General features: G+C 36.0%; 1 protein-coding gene across 2 annotated transcripts; it reads left to right on the top strand.

Annotated features, from left to right (window-relative positions):
- The first annotated feature begins 836 nt into the window (after nucleotides 1-836).
- On the top strand, nucleotides 837-22754 carry slc16a4 (solute carrier family 16 member 4). 2 transcript variants are annotated; one of them, XM_083553929.1, is made up of 10 exons: nucleotides 837-1290; nucleotides 5393-5519; nucleotides 11954-12083; nucleotides 12253-12385; nucleotides 12681-12824; nucleotides 13037-13198; nucleotides 13347-13928; nucleotides 18007-18218; nucleotides 20058-20151; nucleotides 21825-22754. In XM_083553929.1, the coding sequence occupies exons 1-10, from the start codon at nucleotides 1209-1211 to the stop codon at nucleotides 22028-22030; spliced, it is 1872 nt and encodes a 623-aa protein (XP_083410055.1). In that variant the 5' UTR covers nucleotides 837-1208; the 3' UTR covers nucleotides 22031-22754. The 2 variants fall into 2 exon arrangements, with proteins under 2 accessions (XP_083410055.1, XP_083410056.1); XM_083553930.1 differs by lacking the exon at nucleotides 837-1290 and adding an exon at nucleotides 4798-5036.
- Nucleotides 22755-23389: the final 635 nt, after the last annotated feature.

The raw sequence follows: 23389 nt of genomic DNA, 5'->3' as shown, positions 1-23389 counted from the left end.
GTAGTAACACTGTTGTTTTATCTTAGGGGTGTGAAATGCAATTTGTAGTTAACTGCTCAACTGGACCATTAGCAATTTGTCCTCAGAAGCTACAGGACTAAAGCACAGTAATGGATTTGCTGAAATTGGAATCAAGCGGATCATTGCCAAATGTTTACAGGATTATTATCTGTTCATTAAATGGGAACTGTGTACACACCTTTATCTAAAAGAGCAATTAATCAATTTGACACTAAACAAATGCTTTCAGGTGAAAGAAAGCTAAAATGTACTGTATTAAAATTAAGCTTTTAGATATAAGTGCCAGAGAAGCCAGTAATGTACTAATGTACTGTAAGTATTCAGGATAGACTCAGTGAATCCAGAGCCTATTGACGGAACTTTGGGCATGAGGCAGGAATATACCCTGGATGAGATCCTAGTTCATTGGGGACACCATGCACACACACTTTCACACCGAAATTTAGACAATTTATTTGAGCAAATTCCCTTACTACTATGTTTTTGGAAGGTGAACGGTTTTGGAAACGCACGCAGACAAAGGGATCTGGGATCACACTGAAACATTTAATTTAACAAATAATTTTTTTATTTATTTTATGAAAAAACACACACACAAACATACAGTATTGTCACGTGATGCCACATGTCTACTTGACCGCAAGGCATAACTTTTACCTACGTGTGAATACACATAGTAAAAAATAAACTCTCAGGTGGAATTTGTTTGGGGGTTTTTTGTTGTTGTTTATAAATGCTCATTCACATGAGTAAAGGGTAAGTGTAATACTTGATCACGGAAGAGAGGTTTGCTTTAGGAGAAAGGTTTCTCAGAAGCTGAACCTCTGCCATATCCCGTGCCTCTCTATTTAACATGAGGAGGCCTGCACATTAAACTGGTGAGACCCTGGTTTTGCATATCCACAGCCGGCCTCCAGCACGAGGTTTCGGCTCGAACCTTTCTGGTCAAGATTCCAGTCACGTGGTTCTCATCACGTGGTCCAGAGCTCCTGCGCTGGGAGACTTGGTTCAGTGGAGTCGTTCTTCAGATTGTAAAACTTGTAAAACTGAGACTAACTCCTGGCTGAAAAAGAAGGCATTAAAAAAAAAAACAGCCATGGTCAGGCATTATATTGTTAATGCATATGACTGTTTAGCGTTCCCTGTGTGGAGGAGGTGTGTGGACGGACCGGAGAGCGCAGCTGTAGATGCTCAGGAGACCTGTTTTCAGCGCAGCTTTATCCTTCACCACTGACTGCATCAAGCCTTCATGCCCTTTCACACAGCAAGGTAACGCACTGCTGGTTTTACTTCTACTTATTCGTTGTCGATTAACCTTCATACGAATTTAGTTTTGTTACTAAAGTTTAAAATGTAGCAAAGCGGATTATTAAATCGTAGGGGAATTTATTGTAATTCTCCAAAGCCAGGCGCTTGGTGGTGTATTCAAGAGTACTAACCTCGTTATACTACAATAATGTGAGTTGCTAAAGAAACATTTGAATTGTACAATAAATAAATAATAAACACTATAAATAAAATATGTTCTTATAAATTATAAGCACAGCGTTGCTTTGACCAAAACAGGCCCATATAAAATGACTTGACAAATTCCCAATAATTAATGCTATTCTACAGATATTTCCTCAATTAAACAAAGCAGCCAGCAATAATTATACGCGCGCTGCGACCGGTCACGTGACCGGCTAACGGGCTAAATAAAGTCGTTTAAACTTTAAAGTGCAGCGGTTAATATACATTTGAGCAACAGAAGCTATAAAAGGTAGGTATAAAACACGAGCTTAAACAACACTTTTAAAAAGGGGATATTTGTATACAATAAAATATAATAAGAATATAAAAAAAAAAGTAATTAAAATGGATTAGTAATAAGTTAAAAAGACGCGGTTTCTTTGTTGAACGCTAGATGTCGCCATCTTTAAAACACGCTTTCCTTTGTTTTTTCTTGTTAAAACTTTAATTCTCTGTGTTGTTAGCATTAAAAAAAACGTTATATCCAGTCACATTTGCTTGGGACGTGTGACATTGTTTTTAACTTGCTGATCTATGTGAAGTTTGACCTTCAGTATCCCACATTTGCTTGCTAAATTACATTTATGGCATTTGGCGGGCTCCCTTATCCAGAGTAACTTACAACTAAGCACTTGAGGGTTAAGGGCCTTGCTCATGGGTCTAGGACTTGGCAACTTGGTTGTACTGGGATTTGAACTCTCTACCTTTCGACCAGAAGTCCAACATCTTTACCACAGAGCTACCACTTCCATTACCACTAAACTGATTCAGATTGCAGCGATGAAATGACGAACTCTATCGAGTGAGCTTTTTCGTAAGGTCATTTCAAACTTAAAAAGGTTCATGAGGTTCACACCCATGACTGTCCAGTGTTGCTGTGATAACCAGGGATCTATTGGAAGAACAAGCGATAAAAAGCACTGAAATGATGCTTGTATTCAATACCTATTATTCACTTTTTGCACATTTGTCTGCTTTTCAGAGGATCATGTTTTCATATGCAGCACTTTAAATACATTACACAAACATTGGCTAAGATCTCTTATGCGTGTGCAAGTGCTGTGCTACCAATGTTTATTTGCATTAGTGTGGACTTGCTGATGTATTTGCTAATGCCTTTTGGGCTAAAACCCAGCAACAACACAAACTTCTTCATTCTGTCAAAATGCTAAAGCAACGAATATGATCAGAATATGCTTTCAAATAAATGTTTCCCTTTAGGAGCAGGAGTTATTATTGCTATCACGGCCATCATATTTGTCACGGATCATTTACTTCTAATTATAGCAGTCACCTACACCGTGACCCCTACCAGGAAGGAAAATGAATGGATGAGACGCTCTCTACTTCTGCAAATGGAGAGCTCCTTTGAGAGTTTTAGTGTAAGATTTATGTTCCTGTGAATTTTCAGAAGTATTATACATTCCTTTGACTTTTTTATGTCTTTCTTAGAAAATGCATGCCATTTTCAATTTCCAAGAAAGACACACATGAAAAAAAAAAAGTCTAAAGAAACAACCCTCAGGGAAATCAGTATAACCTTTCATTGTACCAGAATTTTTACCCTTTTCAGTTCTAGCATTGTAAATATATATTTTTTTATTATCACACTTTTTTTTTAGATTAGACTCAATCTAGACAGTTAATTTAGTAAATAACGATTAAAGCTGTAAGGCTCATCTGTAAACAAATATCTACACTATCAGCTATCTTCACTCTAATGTTCTGATGACACATTGTTTTAGTTAATTATAAATTAGCATATTAAAATGCTAATTCGTCATTAGAAGATTGACGGTTGAATCCTGTTACAATTATATAATCACAGCTGAAATATCATTGTGCTGTTTAAGGAAAAGATTTGGGATACTTAAATATGGGTTTAATTATGCGCGAAAGTAAAACCTTTATTCCAAAACCTCTTGAGGTTTTTGGAGGAACAGAAGCTATTCAGTGTGAGAATTTGGCCAGAAACTGAAAATACAAAGGTGTACAAAGGTGGATTGCTACTCCTTTAATAGAACATAGCAAACCTGCTCTCTCAGAAAAAAAAGAAAAATAAAGTCCTTGGTGCACAACTATGCAGGAGGATAAATACAAAAGAGGCCCTGGTTTAGGAGACAGGCACCTCCTCAGCTAGCAGCTTTATTATATACTACACACACACACACACAAAAAGATGTCATCTTCATCAGTGGCAACTCTGGGATGCTGGATTTTCAGGCAATCTGGAAAAAGAGAAAAAGGTATATTTGGGACTGGCCACTAACGTGAAAATGAATGGGTAAAAAGAATAAAGTAGACAGAGGATGATTGGGAAAAGATTTTCATGGACAGAAACAGTGTTTTTGTTTTGCAGAGAAGAACATTTGTAAGGCAGAAAACCAATGAAAAGATGCTGAAGGAGTTATCTGTCAAGCATGGTGGAGGAAATGTGATGGTCTGGTGGTGCTGACAGTCTGGCAGCTATCTGGTGCTGGTAAAATAGAATATTTGTACAGGGCAAATCTAACTTTGAACTAGGAAGAATAAAGGCCATGTACCCTGTGTACAGCACTTGATTGAAGCCAAATTGTTCCTGCTACAGTAAAATTACCCAAAGCACTGATCCAAATTTTTCAAGGAATTCTTAGACAAGATGAATTAGCTGGAATCTTGTCTGTATTTAATTGCTTAGCGCAAGAGCAGCAAGATCATATATCTTAACCTTATTGGAAGGAATAAAGTGTCCATCAACCAATCCAACTTGTGTGAAAGGCTTCTGATAAAACTCTAACTGCAAATTGAGGACTCTCAGGAATGAAAGCAAAGTTTAAAGCATGAAATTGTTATTTCAAGCAGAAATATTGAACTATTCAATGTTGAAAAGTTATAAATTAGACCATCTGGACAACTATCCCAATTCTTGTTTTCTTTTTTTCTGGTCTAAGCCATTTCAGCATGGCTTTGGGGTAAATATCATGTAGGAGTTCAATTCTACATTTAAGATAATACTGATGGAAAGGTTTTCACTTCCTGTCCCCAAAATCAGAAAATCATAAACCTTAAAAAAAATGCCTTTGCACACTTCTTCGAGCTGCTCTTAAGCACAACACACAGGCATCAGTGCAGCAAAGAGATAAGAGAAGGCATCTCTCCCAACACTGTAGCACAACCTCCTGCTCCACCTCCTTCCTCCTTTGCCCCCTTGCTCTCTTCCCTCCCTCCCTCCCTACCTCTGGAAAGCCTTGATTTACCGCAGCATGGACATACAGTCTGCATTTCACTGCAGCACTGGGATGACTGCATGCTAGTGCAGTCTTGTTTTAGCCTTGCTCACTGCATATCAGCTATAATATTTGAATATGTAAACACATCAACTCTATAGTGCTACAACAACAAAGGCGTAGATATAAAAGGAAGTTCAGAGTGCACCAATTTTTGAATTTATAAATAAAAAAAAAATGCTCTTTGGTCATTTTAGCTAAGAGATTCGTACTGCAAGTGGATGGTCTAGAAAGTAGGTAAGCCATGATTTTGTTCTGATCCACATTGGCCTCACTGGAGGAAATTTGTTTTAATCACTGGCATCTAAGATTGTAAATGGTTTTTATACAAGCAGGGATGAAAAACAGGTGAAAATCATCAAAAGCTAAAAAAAAAATCATCAAATCAGGTTTTTTGCTGATTAGATACCTGTGACAGTCACTTTGTGTGTACAGAAATGACCCTTGTAAAGATTTTTCACAAAAATTCTTTTGAAACACACAAAGTTCACCTAACACCTATAGATTGTGTAAGAATAATGAGACAGATTAAGCTTGTTCTTTCATTCATTCTTTCTTTCTTTTTTTTTTTTTTACCATTTTCTGTTGTTTAGGGAAAACAAGACTAAGGCGTTCCAGCCAAGATATTTTAAGGGATGACATTAAGAGAATAGGCTCCTTGAAGTTTCCTCATTTCTCCCACATCAAATCACCAAATATGCTGCCTAAAGAACACAACAGGTAAAGTTGCTAACACTGTACACACACACACACACACACACACACACACACACACACACACACACATATATATATATATATATATATATATATATATATATATATATATATATATATATATATATATATATATAAAATGTGTGTGTGTGTGTGTGTGTGTGTGTGTGTGTGTGTGTGTGTGTGTGTGTGTGTGTGTACATATGTGTGTACATTTTTGTCTTGGCTTAAAGACAGTCAAAGAGTTCAGTCATTTAGCAAGAGCAAAAAAAAATGGGAACTGAGTGAACAATTATTGATTGTGCATGTTGCGTTTACTCGATCTAAGAGTGCACTATGCAATATCAGAGTTTGATTTGTTAATAGGGCCTGTTTCAATATAGATCTTAATCAATTGTAAACAAAATTGTTCAGTTCTCTGGGTTTAAGTCTATTAGATCATATAAGCAGTATTCAGTAGTTTACATTTGAATCTACTTTCACAAATGCAAGTACTATGTGGTAGTTGAAGAAAATCTTGTAGTTTTAAAGTTATTGAGTGAAACCGGTAAGTGATTATCAGATGAAAGATCTGCTTTATTAAATTAAAGGCCCTCATAATAAAAAAAAAAAGTATTAATTATATATATATATATATATATATATATATATATATATATATATATATATATATATATATATATATATAATGTGTGTGTGTGTGTGTGTGTGTGTGTGTGTGTATGTATATATATATATATATATATATATATATATATATATATATATATATTTATTTATTTATTTATTTATTTATTAATTTGTATTTTTTTTATTATTAATATTTTCATTTTATAATTTTTATAAATGTCAGTGCAAAAAAACTTATTTGTGTAATAGTAAATAGTAAAAATATTATGTTATTATATAATACAATTCAATATTTTAACAAATCAAATAATCTGATAATTTACCTTAAGGTCATTAGTAGTATTTTATATTCAGTGTGATCTTTTTCCTGGGGACCAATTTATTGCAGATAAAATGGGTGTAATATTTTCTTTCTGTCTTAAGTAAGGACCCATGGCACAAACTTCATGGAACTTGTTTAGACAGTTACTGGAACATTCATACAATTATTGTAGTTATGATATAGTATAGTAGTTGTAGCATAATATACATTTGTCAGTATTGCAACTAAACAGCATTGTTTGGTAAGATTTTACCATTGGGGGCTGTGTATTTACAGCTAATGGTTTAACAATATGTGGTGGAAGCACAAGTCTTGAATTACTGTGCATTGCTGGTTGAGTTTGTGACTGTAAAATACCAGTGGTACACTTACCCCTTGCTTGTTTTTGTGTTGTACATTCCACTTGGTGCTCCTGCAAAGGAAGCTCTTAATAAAATCGAGCATTCAGTAATCTGAAGACAGTTAAAAAAATAAAAATAAATTAATTGTCAGTGGGGACTTTATATGAAGATTAAATGAGTGATGCCAGAAATTCAGTCATGTTGATTTTTTTTTACCTTTGAAACAAACACACTAAGCCTTGTTTACAAGGTTGTACACTTGCTTCAACTTGCCTGCACAGACCATCTTTCTGTTATGCTAATTTCAGCATAAGTGATTCTAAAACAGGTAAGAACCTGGTCTAAGGGAGCTGTCTCAGCAACCCAGGACTTTTTTAATCACACAGGCTTGGACATCATTCAGATATGCTGCTGGATAAAACTACACAAAAGATTTAATCTAATACGCGGCGTAAATTACTTTTAACATTAGAAAGTGCATTGATGATGTGACTTTTTAAGCTCAACATCAATTGAACAAATAAGAAACCATGAATGACTGCAGTGTGTGTGCTACTGAACACCCCAGATAATGATTGCAATGATTCCCAAGCTATCAAAGAAGAAAAAGGCAACTATGCACAAAGAATCCAAAGTCACTTTTCTAAACATAAACCCTATTGGCCAAGTATCCAAGATGTCACAGACTAAAAAAATATATCACGTATCTATGATGGTGATGCTTCACTTCTGGATGAACTGAACAATTTACATGCAAAATTCAAAGCATAGAATAACATGTAAACAGGGAAGACCACCACTGGCCATCACAGACTCTGTCGAGTTGACGATTGGAAACTTGGTGGTCCTGACAACACACCTGGCTGGATGCTTAGGAAGTGCTGAACAGCTGACATATGTTATAACAGACAAGTCATGAAACACATAAAGAGAAGTCTTCCTACTATACTCTACCCAGTCCAGCATGACTACCACCCTAGCCACTAGGCAGAGAACACTACATTAAAAAAAAAAAACCCAGTTACTTAATGTGAGGATGCTATTCATACATAAACTTCAGCCTTCAGCACAATCCCACAGCAATTTATAAGCAACCTGAGCCTGGCCTTTAGGAGCAACTATAATAAGTCAATATGCAGGGAGGAGGTGCAGCATCTTACAGAATGATTTAGAGAAAATCTTATACTCTAATTATGACTGAAAGCATATCTTGCCATAATTTGCTAGGTATTGGCTAGATGGATAAACACTATTATCATAATAAAGATTACACATGACAAGCCAGGGTTTAACATAAGCATAAAAATTTTGCACAATGGTTCCGGTAAATGATTAAAAACAGGATACAGTTATTCTTATTACCTCTGAAAAAGTAAAGCATGTGTACAAGGATCCTACTATACACCCAGGCAAGTGTATAGTAGTATCTTCAGAACAGGTGCCAGGTATAATTTCTGGAGTCACAATTAAATGAGCTCACAGATCCAACATCATTGACTACTCAGCCAGAAGTAGGATCAAATTATGTACTTAAATGTGTTTTCTGCTTATTTAAATTGTCAATTATAATTCGTGTCTGATTAAGCACCATCCTTAAACAACTGTTGCAAATAGCAAAACAGGATTTTAAACAAGAATAGATTTTGACAACCCTATTCTTAAAAATTACAGTTAAAAAATGGGTTTCAAATCAACCTAAGTCTAGGTAGGAGTTTTACAATTCTGGAACCAACACTATTTCATTGCTTCATGCCCATTTAAACCATTATAATCAACAATTACAATATGTCCTCCCATCAGTATATAGACAACACACGTCATCATGACATGACATCATTCTATGTCATTAATCCATAAGCCCTGAAGGTATATATCGGCTCTTTGCCTGCTAAAAGGACATCAGGTCCATGCCAATGCCACGAAACAATGTCAAAGCAGAAATACCTGTTAATGGTATTGAAGCCAGAGAAGATATCAGAAAAAAGTTCTAATCTCTCTGTGAAGTTTTAGCAACTACTTAAGTAATGTCTATATGAACAGCATTCTATGACTTAAGTAATCTTACTAGCTATACTGTACATGCCTATGTATCATTGAGTCCTAAAGAGCTCTATCATTAAAGAGCAATTCACAGACAGCACAAAAAGATTTCCATGAATATTGACATGCTCTAGAATGAAATATAACATTGCAAAAAAAGATTAGTGTGCATTTGTTTTTTAACAGTGTTACGAATTGAGTTTCCCTTTTTTGTTCTCTGTTTCAATATAGTTACTCTTACCCAATTCCCATGCTTTTTGGTCTAAACTAACATACAACAGTATGCAGTGGAGGGTGGCAGAGTGAAGATTACCACAAGCTTCCTGTGGTATACATGAAAACATATCTAATATTTTATATACATATATTAACTGCTGCTTGTCCTGGGTCAAGGGACAGTGTAACACAGTCAGTGGAAAGCATTATTCACATGCATTAGATTGCAGATACCGATAATTGGCCGATGAGTGAATCTGAATTAAATGAAAAGTCTGTTGAGTCAAGTCACTGAACTGAACTCAACACACACACATGCACACACACATACTTTGTGGCAGTCATTGAGTAGCACATGTAAAAAAAATAATTTATTGCAACACAGTCACAATCCATCAATCTCTAATCCCCTAAGTAATTTTTGACAGATTTGGGCTAGGCCTTTAAGCTTTTCTTCTCAGTAGTTTTTGTTCACTGCCTACTGGCAGTGAAAATTTAAGCTGAATTAAGTCTACAGCTTTGCCATTGCTAGTTGAAAAACAATGCAGGTATTAATGATACAAGAGGTTACAGTTAAAATTATCCTAAAACTCTAAAAAAAAAAAAAAAAAAAAAAAAAAAGGACATTAGCTTTAAGATGCACTGACGAAATTCTGCCTATTTAGAGAGAGAAATTAAACCTGTCTTTTCTTCATTTATGTGTTTCAAATTCCTTCATTTTTGGCTGTGCAGAAATGTGCACAGAAATGAAATTAGATAGATAGGCAGTTGTTTTAGCTTGGGTCTGACCAAAATCTTTTCGAATGGATTTGCTTTTAATTGTGGTCATATGTTATAATTTAAATCACAGGAATATAATAAAACAGCTTATGACACTAAATTAATAAATAAGGTAATCATGCCATGGAAGCACCATGCCACATTCAGTATGGGCAAATTTGGGTCTTGTAAGCATCATGCCTGATCACCTGCTACCATCCACTTAAGAGTAAAAAGCTCTTGCTCTTTCAGTGTTTTTTTTTTCCTGGGGTTTTGAAGGATCCCTTTTTTCTCACATCTCGAGCCTCTTTCTTATACTTAAGAAACAAAAAGACAATAAACTCAAAACAAAGACAGCATTAAAGTCTTTATTACCGCAATATGATCGTAAACTTTTAATCTTTCTGTCAAGACTGGAAAATAAATGTCCAAAATAAACATTGATAGAATAGGTTTAGAAAGGTTTATTGCTGAAATGTTCCAATTCACCCCATTAGTCCCTTTGCCTACTGACTTCCTTAGTGTTATGCAAATTCTATTATTTTACTCTTTTATAACCTGCTTTTCAGTCAAAGAAAAGTTCATTTACATGATTTATTCAAATTTACAGCTTGAAATACAAATATCACATATGAGGCAACTTAATAACTAAATATATTGTAATTCCAAGGTCATGATAATGCCATGGATTTATTAAAATTGTAAATAAATTTTGTGAATATGCCTAACAGGATAATGTAGTAAACAGTTGAAATGGAATGTAAAATAATTAAATATAAATATTTTTTGCATACTGTCACAATAATTTGGTATTTTTTGAACAATTCTATTGACTTATCACTGTGCATACTGACTGCACATGATGCTTAACAATGTGAATATGTCAAAGCCAGGTTCATTTAACTCCTGCAAAAGATGCATTATTATTATTATTGATAATAGTTTTAAAAGAAATATAAATGAAATGTGCACAGTTTCTAGAAAGTGCAAAGAAGCATTCTTTTCTCATCTCAGCTTTTAACTTTCAATCATAAAGATGCTAAAGATTAATGGTGACCCAGTGCAATCTGAGAAGGACAAAGATTAAACATTGATGAGGACTGCGCCAAGCAGCATCCTCATAGCAGTAAACAGTGGAAAGTAGGAATATTGACATGACATAGTCAGATATATGTTCAGTTTGTTTACATTTATGCCAACTAACATACACTACCAGTTAGAACATTGGACACACCTTTTTTCTTTTGTGGGTTTTTATTATTTTTAACATTGTAAATTAATGCTGAAGACATTTAAACTATGAAAGAATACGTATGGAATTATGTAATAAACAAAAAAGTGTAAAAAAAAAAGCTACCTTGCACTTAGTGGGACCATGACTTTTTTTTCAACTGAACAATGACCCCAGACACACCTCCAGGTTATGTAAGAACTATTTGACCAATAAGGAGAGTGATAGAGTGCTGGATCAAATAAGAATAGCTGCCACAATCGCCTGACCGAATGAGATGGTTTTCTGACTGCCTGAGAGAATGCCAAAAGTGTGCAAAGCTAAAGCAAAAGGTGGCTACTTTAAATAATCAAAAGTATCAAATATATTCTGGGTTACTTAAGACATTTATGTTGACAAACCTAATTCAATATTTGTTCTGTCATAATTTACATTTCTTCAGGATTAGTATACAATGTTAAGAACAATCAAAATAAAGAAAAAACATTTAATTAGGTGTGTCCAAATTTGTTTTACTGGTAATTAAACTGTACATTCACTTTAATATTTGTAACATTCTGCAAAATTTTTGTCAATGATTCGCATTTAACTGCATTTGACTGATTTTCTAAATTACATTCAATGATTTATGAAGGTGATTTAATGTTTAAACATTTGAGAATAATTTTTTAAGATAGCTTTACAATTTGTTTTTTTACATTTACATTGTTTTTTTTATTGGTATTGATTACATTCGAAGGCTGTATTACATCAAGGCAGCTATGTTTAAACAAGCACCGAGCTCTTCACAGACATTCTGAACAGAAACTGTTGTTACTAGACACAAATGTAAAGTCATATGTCCAATGATTGCTTATTACTCGATGTTAAATTTAAATGAGCATTACTGTATTTTCAGTGAGGGGAAAGCCGCTAAACTCATGCAGTATGAGAAGAAGGTCCAAGCTGCCAAGAAAGAAGAGAAGATGTGTTACGTGGAGCCACCAGATGGAGGATGGGGCTGGATGGTAGTTCTGCACTGCTTTCTGGTGTGTCTTCAACATCAGTACCTATGTCAAGACTGCTGTTCTTTTGCAACAACTTGCAGACTTGCGTGATGATCATTTTATGATCTTTGATCTCTAAGATTTCGATTTCTATTGACCTCTTAACTCAGTAATGCTGACATTTTGACTGGTGCTGTTTGATGTCCACCAGGTGAACGTGCTGGTGATGGGGACCTTGAAGTCTTTTGGGATCTTCTTCGTTGTGCTGCAGGACGAGTTTGGTGGCTCCTCCGAGAGCATCAGCTGGATCGGCTCCATCATGTCCAGCATCAGACTCTCAGGAGGTAGACCTGCTGTCCCTATAACAACCATCCCTTACATGCGGCCAAACAGTTCCACCTATATCTGTAGAACTCACTGCATCCAGGAACTCAGAGAAGAATATGAGGGTTGCATAGCCTTGCAAGAATGACAAGGTACAGTTCCTTGTGTAGATGTTGGAACTGAAAAGTCGCACCCCTGAAATGGCTTACCAACTGTAAATACGATGCTAGCAACCTGGATCTGTAGCGTGCATTTTCTTAATTTCTTTACCCTGTCTTTGCATACCTCCAAATAGTGTTGTCCCTGTACCATCAGGTCCTTTGGCTTCTGTAGCCTGTGCTAAGCTGGGGAACAGAATCACTTCCATCACAGGATCTATACTGGTTACTGCAGGCTTTCTTATCAGCATTTTTGCTAACAGTATCATCTACTTGTACATCAGCATGGGGCTGGTGGTGGGTGAGTTTTAGTTCTCTTGGCAAAAAATAAGTACAGCACAGCTAATGTTTGGAAAATGAGTATATGAACATATGTAAACATTACATAATTAGATGCTATTATACTAGATAATATTTAATTTTTAGTTGATTAGATAAATCACTTAGCTCTTTTATGTTTACTTTATAAAATAATATAAAAATGTAATCATGTCTTAAACACTTTTTCTTCAGGCCTTGGCTTTGCCCTGCTGTACCAAGCCTCATCTGTCGTGATAGCAACTTATTTCCGTAAGAGGTTAGCTACTGCGTACTCCATTGGTCGTTCTGGCATGGGCTTGACCTTTGCGCTGGCACCCTTCACACAGCTGCTTTTGGATCAGTATGCATGGCAAGGTAAATATTTTTTTCTTTTAGAAAAGTCTTTGAAAAACTGTTTTGAGAAAGATTTCAACTAAAAACATAAAAAACAGAAAGACAGTAATAAATGGTCAACAACCTGTCACAGGCCAAGATTATTGAACTCATCTGTTTGTCTGTGCAGGAGCTCTGTTGATTTTGGGTGGTCTGATGTTGAACCTGGTGGCTTCTGCAATGCTGCTGCGCCCCATCCAAATCCAGCCTGTTGCCTTTCCTCAGCCTTCTTCTCCCAGCCTCAGCAGAGATCTGCCGGCTTCTCTCACACAGACGGAGAAGAAACCGTTTGAGAACGGTCAAAATGTGACTCCAGTCATGTCTAATGGCATCGCCAAAACAGAATCTCCTTCCTTTCACAGAGAAACACTTATCATTGAGAACATGTCTCTTGCACAGAAAAACTACCAAACTGTGGAGCTAACAAACCTGGTCCAGAATGGTGGCACTGAATTAGACAATTGCCCAGTAAAGGTTTGTCCACAGACAAATGGCAAATTGACTATGAATTCCTTTATACAGGAGAAGACTCCAACAAAAAAAGGCAAAGTCTTGGACTTCTCACTCTTGAAAAATCCTTTTTTTTGTATATATACTTGGTCACTTGTCTTCAGTCAGTTAGCCTACTTTATCCCCTACTTCCACTTGTCAGCAAGAGCCAGGACTTTGGGCATTGACCCCATGGATGCATCTTTTATCATATCTGTGGCCGGTGAGTATCAGAAAATGTATCCTGGTTCTCAGCCTCTTTGTAATTTTAGAATCGTGTTACCGGTATATCATTAGCTGCTGTAGGAATGATTTTTCCAGTCAGTCAATGGGGAAATTTAATTGATTCTCTTATTTTATGGATGTCGTGGTGTAAGTCTCAAGATTTTATTGTGCAAGTGATGAGTCAAGTGTACAAACTGGGACAGCTACATAGGGGTCATCTGAAGGGCTAAATTTTATCTTTGGGGTGTAGTTAGAGTCATGTTTGTTACTATGCTTTGCACTGAGCCATATTGGAATGTAGATGCAAAAAGCCTCCATGACAACATCTATACATTAATAATTTGTAGGCTACTGCATATCTGCAGGGTTATGTAATGAATCTTATATAGAAGATTACCTTTATCCTAGTGGCCAGATCTGTTAAGGCTCAGAATTATCCCAATGATGAGACTACATCAGAAAGAAAAAAGTGTGTCCAATATATGCTGTTTGTTATTTTAATTTGCCTTAAAAGTGCACTAAAACTGATTTTGCACTAAGTGACAAATTAAAAGAAAACAACACAATCTATACTAGTAAGGCATTGGCCAATCATCAGAGGTTCTCAGAGTCTCCAGAATTGTATGAATGAGCACACTACCACTGTTGATGTGATAAAGAATTGTATCTAATACATCTCTTTAAAAAAATGTTTTTAAGTGTTTAGTTGGGGAATATATATTTTTTTGATCAGACATCATGCTGTGTGCATAGGAATCACACCAGGATAGAAATGTTATATCGTAAAATACATTTAACAGAAAGAATAACTTCAAATTGATTTGCAGTCACTTTCTCCTCATTAGTCCCAAACTATCCAACAATATACACTTACCACCTATAGGAAAGTACAGGTGCATATCAATAATTTAGAATGTCATGGGAACGTTCATTTATTTCAGTAATTCAACTTAAATTGTGAAACTCGTGTATTAAATCAATTCAGTGCATACAGACTGAAGTAGTTGAAGTCTTTGGTACTTTTAATTGTCATGATTTTGGCTCACATTTAACAAAAACCCACTAATTCACAATTCTTAAAAAATTAGAATATATAAATTAGACATGCCATCGGCTAATCAACTCAAAACCACGTGCAAAGTTTCCCTGAGCCTTCAAAATGGTCTCTCAGTTTGGTTCACTAGGCTACACAATCATGGGGAAGACTGCTGATCTGACAGTTGTCCAGAAGACAATTATTGACACCCTTCACAAGCCACAAACATGCATTGCCCAAGAAGCTGCTGTTCACAAAGTGCTGTATCCAAGCATGTTAACAGAAAGTTTAGTGAAAGAAAAAAGTGTGGATGAAAAAGATGCACAACCAACCGAGAGAACCGCAGCCTTGAGAGGCTTGTCGAGCAAAATCGATTCAAGAATTTGGAATAGACTGAGGCTGGGGTCAAGGCATCAAAGCCACCACACACAGACGTGTCAAAGATGTCTGGCAACAGTTGTCGTATTTTAAACCACTCCTGAACCACAGACAATGTCAGAGGCGTCTTACCTGGGCTATAGAGAAGAAGAACTGGACTGTTGCCCAGTGGTCCAAAGTCCTGTTTTCAGATGAGAGCAAGTTTTGTATTTCATTTGGAAACCAAGGTCCTAGATTCTTGGGGAAGGGTGAAGTCCAGTGTTAAGTTTCAACTGTCTATGATGATTTGGGTGCAATGTCATCTGCTGGTGTTGGTCCACTGTGTTTTTCAAAAACCAATGTCACTGCACCCATTTACCAAGGATTTTTAGAGCGCTTAATGCTTTATTCTGCTGACCAGCTTTTTAAAGATGCTGATTTAATTTTCCAGCAGGATTTGGCACCTGCCCACACCAAAAGTTGGTTAAATAGCCATGGTGTTGGTGTGCTTGACTTTCCAGCAAACTCACCAGACCTGAATTGTCAAGAGGAAAATGAGAAACAAGAGACCAAAAAATGCAGATGAGCTGAAGGCCACTGTCAAACAAACCTGGGCTTTCATACTACATCAGCAGTGCCACAGACTGATCACCTCCATGCCATGCTGAATTGAGGCAGTAATTAAAGCAAAAGGAGGCCCTACCAAGTATTGCGTACATATACAGTAAATTAACATACTTTCCAGAAGGTCAACAATTCACAAAAAACATTTATTCAGTCTTTGTGGATTGAATTTATTTAATACACAAGTTTCACAATTTGAGTTGCATTACTGAAATAAATGAACTTTTCCTTGACATTCTAATTTATTGAGAGGCACCTGTAATCAGTTATTTCTTTATTCTGTCACCAAAACAAATGCCAGAAGCTGAAGCTGCCTGATTTAGTGCCCAAAACACAGGTGAGAGAAAATATATATTCATAAAAAAAATACAAAGTGTACTTTTAAATATCTGAGTCAGACTGGGTTAAAAAAAAAACAATGAATAGAATCAAATATTGTCTTGACTGTCCATGTAACCAAAACATCGAAACGGTTGCTTTAATAATTAAAATTAAGCCAGTCTCATATAGATGAAATTTTTATAGCAAAGCTATTCAACCTTGAATCTGAGCTTTTTCATGTAGGACAGCCTGAGAGAGTGAGTGTGAGTTGGGGCACTAAAAGTATCTCCTCATCGTGGGCCACTTTGTGACACTGAGCCAGGGAAGTCGCTAAGCAACGCTAAGCAGGGCTTCCCAATTTCACAACTGCCTTTAAAGTGGCAGACATTGTACTGGGGAGCACTGGGGAATAATAGCAGGAGAGGAGCGTAGCCAAAACCACTTCTGCTCTTAATGAGTGGACTGGGAAATTGGGCATGCATTTGGTCTATTTTTTATGTAGTAGGGACACTGCATTCCCTCATTTACAATGGTTGTTTAGGTAACTCGATGAAACACAAACACCTATGCTCTGGAATTGATCGCTGAATTGAGCCTACTGTATAATAGACCATTATTTGTGGGATAGCAGAGTGGTACGGGGATTTAAAAGGGATTTTACTTGGTTCCTTGCTATTGAAGTGTAATTTTCTAGTACATGATGAAGACAGCTGTGAGTTTCATTGGACCTGCTGTGCCTTAAACACACAAGCATATCCCCAAATGTCTCTGTGCTCAAGTAGAGGCACACCAGGATAAAGCCTGTGGTGGTGTGGTGTGGTGAGGACAGACAAACAATGTCCAGCTGTTTCCCTTCATGTCTGACCACGCAGAGAAAATCACTGTGTGTGTTGAAATAGTGCCACTGCATTGAGTGGCCTACATTTTATAGTTAACCTTATTGACCTGCATGTCTATTCAGTACTGTTTGACAGGTTTTCCACATTCTTCTGGCCTAATAATAACTACTTAGGTTAAAGTTTGCATGTGTGGTTCGTTTCAAAATCATTGCATGTATTTTTTTAAATAATGCTTTTTTATTATTTTCACAAACTTTAAAAGATCTATAATGCAGTGCTCAAACTCATTTGCATCTAGTGTGCAGTGACTGATGCGATCAGTATCCTTGATCCATAATAATTTTGCAGCTTTATTGATCTCTGCAGTACAAAGACTTTTCCTGACCCAGTTGATTACACTGCTGCAGCACAGACCCACAAACCATGTTACCAAAAACATATTTTATCTTAGTTCTTTTTATTTATTTATAATTAATTCTAGGATTTGGGGCCCTTCAAATGTGTAATGGCATGAATAATGATATAGAAGTAAATGTAGTACATAAATACACAGTAAGTTGTTTAACATACACACAGCCATCTAAAAATTAAAAAAGGCCAAATGACAGTTTGAAATGCATGTTGAATTTTTTTGTTAGATCAGTGTATGCAGCTGACATACTATTTAAATCAAATAAATTACTAATACTGTTTAATAGTCTACTATTGATATTTAATAGTTTAACTTTTTTTGTTTAAATCAAATAAAAAATAATACTGCTCAACATTACTGTCAATGTCATGGTTCATGTAGGTGACACCAGTAACACTGTTCTCGATCTCACACAACTAAATTTTACTGAAGGTGTTTGCAGATGCAGTGTGAGAATGTGTGATGATAGGGTTCTTGTTTCATACAGGTATAACAGAAACAGTGGCTCAGCTGGCCTCTGGCTGGGTGACAGACAGGAACCTTCTGCACAAATACCACTACCACAAGGCTTATCTGATTCTGTGTGGTATAGTGAACCTGCTCTCTCCTCTCGCCACCTCCTATATGCAGCTCATGATCTATGCTGTGTTCTTTGCCATCTTCTGTGGAGGATACATGGCTCTGCTCCTGCCAGTCCTGGTGAGTAGTAAACACTTAGAGAGTAAACACTTTATTTTGCAGAGAGAGAGAGAACAGCTCACACTACCTAATTCTATGACCCTACAGAATATAAGGTTTCTATTATAGTAATACTCTACTTTACAATTAAATAATGAGGAAATCATGAACTAATGAACTGATATGCTATTGATACCAATACTGATCTTAATATAGTGACCATGAAAACTAGGGTCAATTTTAACAGTTTAGCTTATTGCTTTTCAATGAAACTAGAGACATTCATTAGCTAGATATGTTAGTTATCTTGTTTCATTATAAGTGACTGATGGTAAAGAACAACATACAGGACAAGAGGTGTTTAAATAGCTAATGTTTTCTGTGGTGCTGGATGCTGCTATAATGTGCTAGCAATAAGCATCTGTTGCTAAAATTTGGGTGGTATGTTTCATCAGGTGATGAAAGATGCAGTAGTAGCTCCTACTGTTTTTTTTTTTCCACAAAGCACAGTTTACAATCCGCTTACTTAGCACATCATGTATCACATCACCTGGTAGATCTTGGCCTTGCAGCAATTTAAAGAAGTACATGAAAGTAAATAAAATGAAATAATAACAAATGCACGTAAAAATAAATAAACAAATAGAATAAATAAATAAAAAACAGCGACTTGTAAATCTGCTGCAGATCTTTAGTAATCTATTATGCATTTAAGCTTTTGAATTGTTACTAAAGTTGATTCCATAAAATGGCTCTTAATGAAGAGCCTGCCCCTATTAAGGTTTTCTTTGTCTTAAAACTTACAGACCAGACAAAGCCAAGCGAGCTAAGAGAGTATGGTGTGTGGAGGACAGTTATCAGCAAGTAGCTCAGATGTGGCTTGTATAGCTTTGTATGTCAAAGAACAGTTATGAACCTATTTAGCAGGAAGTCCATGATAGGGGTTTGAGTGACGTTATCTTGAAACCCCTTTGGCAACAGCATATAGGAAAAAACTGCCACTTATTTACAGACCCAATTATGTTTTATAATGATGTTCTGAAATGACAAGGGGACTAGCTGAACTAGTTTCTATGCATCAGACAAAGAGTATGTTTCTATGTTTATAGTGATTCTTATGCAAATGACAAAAGAGGTCCTGAACAATGACATTCTTTTCACTTTTCACTGAATAAGGGTTTATTTGTGACAGAAAAAAAACGGAAACTGTTTTCTCCTTTTCTTTGATGTTAAAACGTGTTTTGCTCATAAGAAAAAGTTTTGAACAGAGGGAAGTGTTTATATTTTGTGTAAAACAAATCTACCCAAATAACAGGTTTAAAAAGGTAATAATGATACACACATGAACAATACATTTAAATATGAAAAAGTTTCAAACAAAGGGAAAAAGGGGGGAAAAAGGGACAAAGGGAAAAAAGGAATATTGAAGTTTGATAATTGTTGTAGTGGTAAATCCTAGTTTTTGAACTTTGTGAACCTTGCATCACGACACTGTATGACATTTTATCTTATTGGACACAATCCAAACAGACCCACTGAAAAGAACATTTGGAACTAGAGACAGGGCACACACTAAAAGGAAAAATATTTTGCTGTGGTTTTCTTCTGGCAGGGTTTCACTCCATTTTTTCCCTAAAAAAGGGTGTATCAATTTGACATTTTGAAAGAACGTTGGTCATCTATTCAGTACAGTGTAGATAGTACAGATTCTGTATAGCACATGTTCTGGCAGCTCTGGCTCACCTTGTTCCTAAGACACCTTATGTTGTTTTTTTATGTGTGTGTGAAATGCGATATGGCCCAGGTACTACCACTATGTTACATTTAATGAACTATCCCCATTACACACTTCTCTTCCAGGTTGACTTGGTAGGATCAGAAAAACTGAACAACTCTATGGGCTTTTCTATGTTCTTTGTGGGACTCGGCTGTCTAACTGGTCCTCCACTGGCAGGTAGGTACATCATTGTAGATAAAATAGTGAAAAATGCGACATATGCTGCCAAAAAATGAAGTCATTCAGAACAGTCAAAAATGTTATGTCATTTTTATCAGACTTAGGATGTACCACTTTAACACCTGACCTGTGCACATGTGTCATCTTTCTTAAAGGGGGAACAAATATATCTTCTTTTGCGACTGCTAGGCAGATCATGTCACTTCTCTTTATTTAGCAGCACGTTAACTTGCTCGGTTGCATGGCCTTCATGTTCGGTACATGTAGTCTTCAAACCTCCAGTCAGTGACCCATTAAACTGTGAAATAAAATGTGACCAGTTAAACACGTTCGAATGAGGAGAACCGGTTTGAAAATACAGGGAGGTGATTTTTAATGCAACAAAACGAAATTTGCCTTTGAAATTTTACATTTGATAGCTTGTGAACCATCATTTTATATAGTTCAATGTATGTAGGAGTGCAAAACATAAAATAAATTGAGAAAACGGTCTGATGTTCTCTTCAAACATGCATGGTACATGCCTTTACGGTCACCAGCAAAATTCTTAGAAATTGTACACACACCCCTAGACAGGCCCCTTTTCAGGAGGGGCTTGTATAGACCCTATTTGTAATGGGGGTATGTACACTCCTTTTGGGTAGGTGAAGTCTAGGATCTTAATGGGAGAACATTGTGTATGTAAGCGAAAGGTACTGTGAATAGTCACTGTGTACCAGCTGGTCATAAGGTTGCGTACGGTTTCTGATAGCACAGTCAAATCAGCTAAATCTTAAACATCATAGGTAGCTGTCTGTATGTCTATTTGTTTTGCTTTGCTATTTAAATATTAGCTATCTATCAAAATGTTAGTGTGCTACTGCTATCTAAAAACAAATTGAATAAAAAAGGCATATCGAGTGCTTGGTTTAGAAATATTAAGTTCAACACTAAAACGAAAATTACACCAGATAACATTCCTCATATCACAATAAACAACAACTTATTATAATAAAAAGAAGTAAATTGGTACCATTTGCTTTTTTTCATAGCAAGGATGATACAAATGTTTACCTTCATTTCATAATGATTGAACAAGCTGAATATTTTGCTTACAGGAACATATATAATATAGTTATAGTATATCATATAATGTCGTTTTATCCATTAAATTTTAATCACTCCACTTTTAAGTTCTCTATTGCTTAGGAACCACTGTGTTTTAATAAAACACAAACAGGTGGCTTTTTTAAATTATTATTTTTACTCTCAGTGGGATCGGCTGTGCTTTTGTGATTGGCTGTGGTTTAGGGCGGTATGCAGACATGCTGGGCCCCTCAATCAGTAATGATGGCAGCTTTCTCCTGCAGGCAGTGTACTCCTTGACCTTAGCCCTACATTCACACTAAACCAAACCATGTACACCTGAGCCTCAACTAGGGAGCGCTGCCTCAGCTTGGCCAGTGTATCATATAGAATTACAATCACCATAACAGAAAGCAATTATTTTATGTCGCTGTATTATATTTTGATATGCATGCCATTTTAGTGAGATTTTCTTTGAAATTAAATCTTTTTTTTTTTTTTTTTTTATCTTAGTACATTAAACCTGGTTAAATATAGTCCTGCTCAAAGATGTCTTCCAAATATCCAGTACAGCAAATGTTTGACTCTTCACTCGTGTCCTCCAGGTTTTCTCTACGATTACACCCAAACTTACGACTGCTCCTTCTACTTAGCTGGTGCGTGTTACCTGCTCTCATCAGTCTCTCTTTTCCTGGAGCCACTCGCACAGCACTGGCAGACCAGAAAAAAGCAGCATGAGCTGCTCAATAAAGAGCTGGGGTGGAGCGCCGGCTGCTCCTGTCCAGCATCTCAGAGAAACGGGGTGGTATAGCTACACCACACAGCCATGGCACTCGTTCTTTTCTTTTTTTTTTAACCTCCTTATGTGGACTTGAACTGAACCCTGCAGTAGAGCACAATAGCAACAGCCTTTGATGAAAGAAGGTTGAATGGCACAGAGTATGACCAGTGTTTGAAGTCACCATTGTGGATAATTTTTTTGTTCCAGAGAACAGATGATGTGGTCTCTGAATTCCAGTAAAGCAAAATGACTACAAGAGATTACATAAATACAATAAGATTACATCTTATAACCACAAGTCAGTGTATGCTTCCTTACAGTAGCATGTGTATTACTGATCCGAGTATATAATATTTATATTATCAAAATATTGCCCTTGAAATGCCTAAATCTTAAATTTACTTGCAATTGCTATCTTGGCTATTACAATGCTGGATTTTCCTCACAAGCAGCAATGCATTTATCTGTGTATTTTGATGTTCTACCATCAGAAAAACTCCATTCAGCAGTCTTACCAATTAGGCAAACTGGATTACCATTGTTTCATTGGACCCAAGGTGTATGTAGGTCACTGTGTCTCTGGTTTTCGGAAATAGATTTTTTGTTTTGTACAGTTGGTGGTCCCAAATTACAATGCAGTGCCAACTATTGACTAAGATGAAAAGAATTTCCAAAACAGCACAGCTTTAAACCGCTTTAAACATGAATGAAGTAAGTATACTTCCAGGGCTCAGTTTAAAAAAAATAAATAAAATTAGGGCACTGTAGTTGAGGCTACACAATTGTTCAACATTTTGTTTTTGAAATCTGTAATTTGTAATGAAATAGCAGTTGTATATTGTTTTACACCAATAGTTGCCTTTGATCTACTTTATAACTGTATAAACTAATAAGATATGAGCCAAAGATGCAAGAGAGACTACATATATAAATATATGTTTTTTGCATTTTACCCTCAGGCTTGTGTAGAATTTCACTTTTTTCATTTATGTTTAAAATCATAAGATTTGTTAGTGATTATTTAATGGTTGCTTCTTCGATGCCACTGTTTCTTTTGTCACAGAGTCCTCTAGTGGTGCAGACATTGTACTACATTTACTGTAGAGTGCTAATTATATGTACTGTCTTGTGTATGCTGGAGTACAGTGTGCTTGTTATATTATTTTATATATATATATATATATACACACACACATACATACACACACACACACACATACTGTATATATACTGTGTGTGTGTGTGTGTATATATATATATATATATATAAATTCCCCACAATGATCAAAAAGTGACAAAAGACTAAGGTGATAAGTTGCTTTTATAGGAGCACCAATTAAATGCACTCCTGTTGAATATAAGTTTTGTTCTGGATGTTAAGTAAATTGT

The sequence above is a fragment of the Silurus aristotelis genome (assembly GCF_946808225.1).
Source record: "Silurus aristotelis genome assembly, chromosome: 11".
NCBI lineage: Eukaryota > Metazoa > Chordata > Actinopteri > Siluriformes > Siluridae > Silurus > Silurus aristotelis.
The sequence above is the reverse complement of the archived record's forward strand: the minus strand, read 5'-3'. Positions and strand labels throughout refer to the sequence as shown.

Bases quoted from the DNA above. Each gene is read 5' to 3' on its own strand.
- slc16a4 (XM_083553929.1), top strand. From the start codon at position 1,209: ATGCTCAGGAGACCTGTTTTCAGCGCAGCTTTATCCTTCACCACTGAC. The intron at 5,520-11,953 runs GTAAAGTTGCTA...CTGTATTTTCAG, and splicing joins CTGCCTAAAGAACACAACAG to TGAGGGGAAAGCCGCTAAAC. The intron at 13,929-18,006 runs GTGAGTATCAGA...TGTTTCATACAG, and splicing joins TTTTATCATATCTGTGGCCG to GTATAACAGAAACAGTGGCT.